The 8,541-nt window shown below is 42.7% G+C and overlaps 1 protein-coding gene across 1 annotated transcript; it reads right to left on the minus strand.

Moving 5' to 3' along the window:
• Positions 1–610: 610 nt before the first annotated feature.
• On the minus strand, positions 611–3,172 carry slc25a4 (solute carrier family 25 member 4). The gene is made up of 4 exons (XM_071895701.2): positions 2,986–3,172; positions 1,596–2,082; positions 1,360–1,500; positions 611–1,205 (listed from the first exon to the last, which is right to left on the minus strand). Exons 1-4 carry the CDS (start codon positions 3,094–3,096, stop codon positions 1,048–1,050), a joined length of 897 nt encoding a protein of 298 aa, XP_071751802.1. The 5' UTR covers positions 3,097–3,172; the 3' UTR covers positions 611–1,047.
• Between the last annotated feature and the right edge of the window lie 5,369 nt (positions 3,173–8,541).

Below are 8,541 nucleotides of genomic sequence, written 5' to 3' on the forward strand. Positions count from 1 at the left end.
ATAAAGCTGCTTGTTCTACGAGTCGGCAGTGCACAGTTTTCACAGCTTTAACTAGGGGCACAGTGAGCTGGCATATCATTGCTTTTACACACTTATTCCTAAAAATCTACTGTAAACAATAGGAATTAATTTAAAAAATGGCAAGTAAGGTGATGTCCACACTCATCACCCGTCAAACCACCTTAACATCCATTCACACCAATCAGACACATGCCACATACAGAAAATGAGAATTAGTCACTGTGTTACTGTAATACTGATCATTTGGAATATTTCATGCATGCTGAAATGTTTCTTTATAGCACCAAAAAGGCCTCAGCCATGTTACAAGCCTAATGATCTATTTTCTGGTGCTTTTTGTTAATAGTGCAGCTGTCAAAGCAAAGCTGGTCAAATCACATATATTAACTGACTGTAAATCAAACAGACTACTACAGGTCAAAGTCAGGGATTTGAACAGTACACCTGTAGAGATCTACCACAACTAGAATAAAAAAAATCTCAATATTACATCTTTGTCTGAGTTAGTGTTCTAATCTTAACTGCAGTCTAAAACTAAAAATATGTGGTCATGTTGCTATGACAAAAGAAATTCAGCAACACAAAACAGTAGAACTAGTTCATCTTTATTCTTATTAAAAGAATGTATGAGGTGGTACACATGGATGAGAATGGACACAACATAACACATGGGCCTCAGCAACTGTTCTACAAATTGTAACATGATGGACTAATTGTATGAGGAGCAAATGCAAGGTGGTGACATCATCCTTTGCATCAGCATGTAATTCTTGGAACAATCCATTGTGCGTCCAGCTTGACCTTGTTATGCTGAAAGACTAGATGCGCCTTTTGGCACTTAGGTAAGATATATACAGATTTCCGAGGAGGCATGTTTACCCAGGCCAAATACGCCTCCCTCCCCTGGCTGCCTCGGAGGAGGACGTGCCTACCTTGTTATTCACCACAAGCTGTTATCACTCTATCACAAGACTTAAGACACATGCAACGTGAAAGGTTTCCTTGGGGACTGGGAGATTAGAATGTTTATGTGTACTTCTTGATCTCGTCGTAGAGCACCAACACAAAGGCACCGCCCATGCCTCTGATCACGTTGGACCAGGCACCCTTGAAGAAGGCTTTGGATCCCTCGTCCTTCATGATCTTCTTCCAGCAATCAATTGTGCCCTTGTACATGATGTCCGCTGTTGAATGGACACATTTGGTTAGTCATGCACAGTGCCCATTCCCGTGCGTAAATTGCGCATTTGCGCCAAACTTATTAAATGCATTCATTGAACCCCAATATTAGCAAATCATTATGATTACGATGTGACTTGAAAGGCACAGGTGACTCACCTCCTTTACGTCCGGACTGCATCATCATGCGACGTCTGACGGTGTCGAAGGGGTATGAGACAAGACCAGCTGCGGCGGTGACGGTCTGGGCGATCATCCAGGTGACAACGATGTGCGTGTTCTTGGGGTCTGGCAGCATACCTGTATGAATGAAGAGGTTGGGACAAAAGAATTGAAGTCATAGACATACAATACAAACTACATTGTTTAGGGTCAGTTCGAAGGGATTTGCGCACCTTTAGCTGTGTCGAAGCATCCGAAGTAGGCCGCTCTGTAGATGATGATGCCCTGGACAGACACGTTGAATCCCAGGTAGAGACCCTTGAGGCCATCAGTTTTGAAGATCTTGCTGATGCAGTTTCCAAGACCGGTGAACTCTCTCTCAGCTGAGCCCTTGCCAATGTCGGCAGCAAGTCTCGTTCTGGCGAAGTCCAGAGGATACACAAAGCAGAGGGAGGTCGCACCGGCAGCGCCACCAGATGCCAGGTTTCCAGCGAAATAACGCCAGAACTGTGTTTTTTGATCCACTCCACCGAGGAAGATCTTCTTGTACTTGTCTTTGAAGGCGAAGTTGAGGGCTTGGGTGGGGAAGTAACGGATCACATTGGCCAGGTTGCCTCTCCAGAAGGAAATAAAGCCCTGTTCCTTTGGGATCCTAACCACACAGTCAATGATTCCCTTGTACTGTGTCTCTACGGTGATCTGTCTGCTGGCATGCTGGACCTGTGAGAGAAGAAAACCACAAAATGGTCATAAAAAGACACACACTGACTACTGTTAACCTGCAAATTGTGGTCAGTCTTAGAGCAAACATTTGCGTAAAAGCACTTCATCATGGCTCCTTTTCTCTGAGCAACACAGCCTAATATTTAGGTTTTCGTTAAATATTTTACTACAGTTTTAATATTAGTATTTACATCATCTTACTGTGATGTACGGTGCTTAATGTTCTCTGGCCAGCCATTCTGTAGTTGTAGGCCTAGTAGGCTACAGGCCCACTCCTTAATGTTACTTGAGAAACGGCTGTGCGTATTGGGTTGCATGCTTCAAGTTAAATTTAGCAATTTCCTTACACTGAATATTACTGCGGTCACGTTTTAAATTGGAATAGTAATGAACTTATTGGCTGTACAAATGTAGCCCATAAACTAATGTTGTACCAATGGCCATTTTACTAAAACCCTCTATATGAAGCGCATAATGGGTAGCATACAGTATATTCATTTGAATCCAAAGAGTGACTTAAATCTTTCAAAACCTAAACTAAATTTTGAATTGTCACAGAAAGAAAGGCCAAAATGGTCATCAGCTTTCCACTTTAAAACACTTTGTCATCCTTTCCACCAAAGCAGCAGCATTGGAAAGCGGCAGACCCGGTGCGTAAAACATCTCCACATTGAGGAAGGAGTTCTCACATGCTCCAAGCCGTTATGTAACCTCACTAATTGAACCTACTCACTGCACAGCTTGACATATATAGAGGTTCATAAAGTGATCCTAAATAGATTTCGATTGTACGTGTTTAGTGTTTGGCTGGTCATTTAGCCAATCTTTACGCACACTTTACGCACAAGCCAGCGAGTTATGCCATTATGCTGTGGGCGACATTTGGCTCAATCATCTTACCTGCAGCAACAACTTTACTCTCTCAATAGGAGCAACAGCTGTTTTGGAGATGGCAGCAGCAATACCACCCGCCAAAAAGTCCTTCATGAAACTAACCACCGCGTCCGACATGGTTGTTTTTTTCTCGTTGTGCAGAGGTGAGATCCTTAACTGCTCCAAATCTCACTATGGTCCTCAAGGAAACCCAACGCCCCTCCAAGTGGACGAAGCCCCCCCATCTCTCCTAATATATCAGAGGCATTTATCGCGAGAATTTAGGGTGATGGATTTGCAGTTTGTCAAACCGATAAACGAGGCCGAATAAATATCCGAGGTTAAAGTTCAAGACGCACGCCATCGCCATGTTCATGAAATTAAGATTCGACTAATGCCTCGGGGACGTTTAAAGGGCACAATCAACTAAATTACCAGTCTGTAAATTGCTAATGTAATTGAACTATTCTTTAAAAACTACAATTTTGTTTGGAATCTAACCTAATCCCCATCATGGTAAAGTCTTTACATTGAAGTCTTGTTGGTAATGCAGGCCTCCTCATCCATGCTCCAACCTTACTGACCACTTGTAGGTCAATGGAGTTTCCTAAAGCCCTAAAATGAATTAACGAATTAAAGAGGGATGGGTAAATCTGTCCAGTCCAGTCTGTCGGTTTAGTCTATTTAATAGTCATCATATTAAAAGAATGTTAGACCATAATGAATTCCCTTCATGTCAGAATTTAGGATTAGTAAAGATGACCTTTTCACACACACACACACACACACACACACACGAACCTGCTAACTATACTTTTTAATAGGAGAAAAGAGGCTTTTACTCGGGGTTGAGGTAGATCCATAACTAATATTAGCCTAGCCTGTTGATCCCAAAACCCTGGGGTCAATGCTTGATTTGTGTATGTTGTGTGTGATGGGGAGGGGGGGTAACTTTATTTCAGAGCAGAAGCATGGAAATCACGTGGTCGAATCACCAAATCCAACCTGCTTTCACTGTTTTTCGGACTGCTTGTCGTTTCCTCACAGCACACTGTCAGGTTTGCTGCACACTCACTTTTGGCACCTGTTGGTATCCTGCGTCAAGTCAGCCACAGATACACAGAGTACGACCGGACACGGCTGTTTTTCTTTCAAAATAAAAATGTCGCGAAAAAAGCGCTGTTCGTCTGTAAGGGTTTTATTATGAAAGTTATGGCCGGAAATGCTATTTTTTATCCTGGCTGGCTTCGAGGAGACAGGTGCAGCAACGGCCAGCAGTTTTGACAGGAAAAGAGCAATATGATACAGACACTGGGCCCGTCGACCCTGGACTCGCCTGGCTGCAGTGAAGGGAACGGGGACTGGCATTGGCTAGACCATGACGCACAATTAAGAGGGAGAGAGCTAAGGATATTGTTGTAATGTTTAAATGCAGTAGCCTATATAATTCACCCGTTCCTGATTTGATCTCATTCGGCTACTTCTCATACCTGTATGGTGTGAAGTGTCCAAACAGCAGTTCGTAAATTCACACTATGATTTTCCTCCTGTTGCGCCAAATTCAAAGCGGCCAGGATGCTTGTTCATACAGCCTAAGCTATTAGGAGTTTGGGCTTTTTAGAGATTTGTATGTTTTTTGCTGGGGAGGAGCAGCAGCGCAGCTTCCCGATTGCGGATTAGGGCTAGAGGTTAACCCATGCAGCATCAAATTCAATCTCACTCTCTTCTCTTCTATTCCCTTCAATACAAACAGCAGCCTCTTAAATGACCACTTGGTGGCGCTCCTTTCCTGTGTGGATTGGGCAAGCTTGTAAACTTGTTTCCTAATACTAATACTAGAAGGCAACTAAACTAACTCCCAGGATGTTGCCCTCTTACTAGATTTCACCTCACCAACAGACAGTGAGGTGAATTCTATTTGATTTGGTTTGATTTGATTTGAATAATGTTCTTTTCACACCCTTTGTATGAGATGCTGTTTTCTCTCTCTTGTAGGATATGACTGGGTTTCACACTGTTTCTGCCAGCCTGGTAGACCCTGTCCCTAACAGGTTGAAACCATTTAAAAGCCATTTAATCCATACTGAAAATTATCAATAATGCTAATAATGCAATTAATGCAATGAACTGTGACACTTGCCTATCAAGAAGCTGCCAGAAGAAACAAATTGCTGGTGTGTGTTGTTGTGCAGACCAGTCAGTGGATGGCAGCAGAGAGCTGGGTTAACTTCAGGATCAGCACAAACTTCCATAGAGCCCAAATCTGGGACCCAGTGAAACAGGTGCTTTTCCTTATTTACCCCACGCTTCATACAAAACAATGCTAATAATGCGTCACTTTCTTGATCCCCATAGGGAAATTCTCTTTTCAATAGCCTCCTCCACAGGGAGGTCAGAGGTCAGGATCAGCTACAGAGCTGTGCAGGGATTCAGTGCTCAAATACACTTCAGTAAGGCAGATGCTTGCTGACTCAGGGGCTCGAACCTGGCGTTCGCAAGCAAAAATCATTCTTTTGCAGTTTCACAGCATGGACTAATACGCGAGTTGGTCAGATTGCCCAGTAAAACTTTAAGAAAACATGTCTGGTCTGAGCGGCCAGGGACAGTGTGATTTCATGGTGTGGTTTAAGCTTACTGTTAGATCAGTTTTCTTTAAAATAAGATAGTACCTCAATCAATCTAGTTTTACAACATCATGTTCTACTCAATTTCTCTGCATTGTCAGAATTCCTATTATTGTCAACCAGTGAGTGATGCACGAGTTTGTTGTTACGGAAGATGCAGATTGAGGATGTTTTTTGAGTGCATTAAGCAGTTTGTATCTCATTATTTTCAGCATGTTATCATTTTTTTGTTTCCTGCCAATAAAAACTTTTTTATCCACTGTTAAATCTGATCCAGACTTGGGAAAGCGGTTGTTCAGTCAGTTCAGTGAGTGTCTTGGGGGTAGAGGGTGTGGGGGGTGAGCGGGCTTGGATTAGCATTTTGAGTATGAAGAGCCATAGCTAAGAGCTGCAGGTGTCAGACGGTTAGAACCCCCCCATACACACACACACACACACACACACACACACAAAGCACTTGCACACAACCCTTACGCCAATACAGTCATTGATACTATCTGTTGAGAGACGGCAGTGACAACCATCTTTATATTCCTACCACCCCCTACTGTCCACCTCAGATCAGCAGAGAGTCCAGGATAATAGAGATTATGAATGTCAGACAGGGTTAAAACCACAGATATTAGGGTTCAAAACTCACCAGCATGGGACAACTGGTTGCTTCTGACATCAGCATATGATTCAGCCTGAATTTTAGCTCAGTGATTCCAGTTTTGTAAATTGCAAATGAGTCATTCCACAACCTGACATTTTCTCCTAATAATGAAAAATACAATGCGTTGAGAAATGATTTTACTGTTGAAACATGGGTTATGTTTGGGTTTTAGATTTGCTTTGATGTAGCACAGGTTTGTAAAACATATGTCAGACAAATGCCCTCTGCCCTATAAGCAGTATAATGCATAGGCGTTTAGACCCTTTTTTTCAAACCACATAATGTCTATTTCTTATTGTAATCATTTGTAACTCAGATTACTGAGAATGCTGCACACACAATCAGTGGTTAACCTCAACAATTCTCTAGAAAATGTCCTATATAAGTAGTAACTGCAGTAAGTAATGTCTAAGTAAACCATACATACATATAGTACATCATGTGTGTTTCGATTTGTAGTGCTACCAACAATAATATCCAACAGTTTTTACACAGAACAACAAGGCTGTGGGCCAACAAAAGCTTGGAGCCTTCCCAAGAGAAGAGCGTGTTGGCTGTTTATACCGCAACAATGCCAGATCCTCCTGTTTAAAGTCACAATGCTAATGCAATCCTCTTGCCTCAAATCCAGCAGGGCAGGATGCACACTGGGCACTGCTCAGTGGCCGGAGGAACAGAGATCTCCAGGGCACAGGGGGAAGGAGATTATTTAAGTGTTTCCCTCTTCTCTTTGGTGCCATTGTTGGCCTGTTTTCATAAACGTTAAAGAAGCTGACTGGGGACAATATGAGTCAAAGGCGCATGTGTGTGTCTGTGTGTAAAAAAAAAGAGAGTGAGAGCATCATGCAGCTGACGTTTCTCACCCACAGTCAGGGCAGTGGCAGAGCGGCCATGGTGGACAGACAGGAGCGCGCAGACACACACACACACACACACACACACACTCTGCGATGGAGAAGGAGGAGGCCTGAGAAATCCCCATGACCAATCAGGAAGACCTGGAGACACACAGTCGGTGGGGGACGAAGGGATGGACGGGGTGGGAGGGGGGCGGAGAGGGTGAGAGACGTTGGGTCTGAGGGAGAGAGGCAGAATGAAAGGGGTTCATGAGAAAGAGGGGTGGGGTGAAAGGAAGAAGGGGAGAGAAGATGAGAGCGACACTGGTGGTGAGGTGGAAAGGAGGAGAGAGAGACAGAAGAAGAAGAGGGGGAAGAGTAGGAAGTCTGAGGTTGGAGGGGGGGGAGTCAAACGACTGTGAACTCTGTAAGCTCATTATCCATTGCCGTTTGCCACTGAGTGACAGGACTTATCCATAAGTCTCCAACAATTGTCCATGTATTGTTATCTTTTGAAAATGTTTGTTAGTCTAGCAACCACTTGCAGGATATGGAGGGACTTTGCAGAGTATTTTGCTCTGATGTTGCAAAGCTGGTTGACATGGCAGTATGGGAAATCAAAAATCATGTTCAGTTTTTGCCAGTGATTATGCTGTATATGCCCTAAACAACTAAAATGACAAACAACTGATGTCACAGTGTTGCAGTGGGTCCAGCATTCCAAACATTGGTATTAAGTGGGAATGGCAACGTGTGACACTTGTCGCACCTTAGCTCCAGTTAGTCCAAATTTGATGTCAAAATTTGCATTGTTATAATCATGAAAACAAATTACCATCCAAGCAAAACAATATCAAGACATTTATTTGGAGGCCATATGTAAAAAAGCAGGGAAAGATCAAATCACTAGGGAAACATTCAGGACCAGTGTTCAGCTGTGTGTGTCTGTGCCGGTTGTCTAATGTTTTATCACACTGGCCCAATAGTAATATATTGTTATCAATCATTGCTCCACCAGACCCTACAAATTTAGTAGATATAAGTGTGTTTCAAATTTTTTGATGGGAAAATATATGCTGCCTATAGCCTTAGGGTTTAGTGACTTGGTGGTCCTGACTCCAAAACATCCCATATACCAAGGAACACAAGAGTAATCAATCCCCATTTGTTGATATAAGTTACTTTATCTATTATTCAGTTTCTTCTCCAGTATGTACATGTTTGGTATACTCTGAGGCTCAGTGGACTAAGGGGAACATCATGTCTTTATCACAATGCGAGTCCAACTTCTCTATCTATGTCAGTCTCTCCCTTCTATTTTTACTGCCACTGTCAATTATATAGGTCTACTTTCCAATAAAGCAGAAATGCCATGAAATATATGCATTAAATTATACATATTGGTACAATTAACCCAAGAAATTCCTACCATTGCATAAATACAATATTTGACTGCAACTTGGGATCA

Source organism: Centroberyx gerrardi, chromosome 3 (assembly GCF_048128805.1).
Source record: "Centroberyx gerrardi isolate f3 chromosome 3, fCenGer3.hap1.cur.20231027, whole genome shotgun sequence".
Classification (NCBI taxonomy): Eukaryota; Metazoa; Chordata; class Actinopteri; order Beryciformes; family Berycidae; genus Centroberyx; species Centroberyx gerrardi.

Coding starts and splice junctions, on each gene's coding strand:
- slc25a4 (XM_071895701.2), bottom strand. CDS start 3,096: ATGTCGGACGCGGTGGTTAGTTTCATGAAGGACTTTTTGGCGGGTGGT. Junction 1,501..1,595: donor ATGCTTCGACACAGCTAAAG/GTGCGCAAATCC, acceptor TCATTCATACAG/GTATGCTGCCAGACCCCAAG. Junction 1,206..1,359: donor GCAGTCCGGACGTAAAGGAG/GTGAGTCACCTG, acceptor TCCATTCAACAG/CGGACATCATGTACAAGGGC.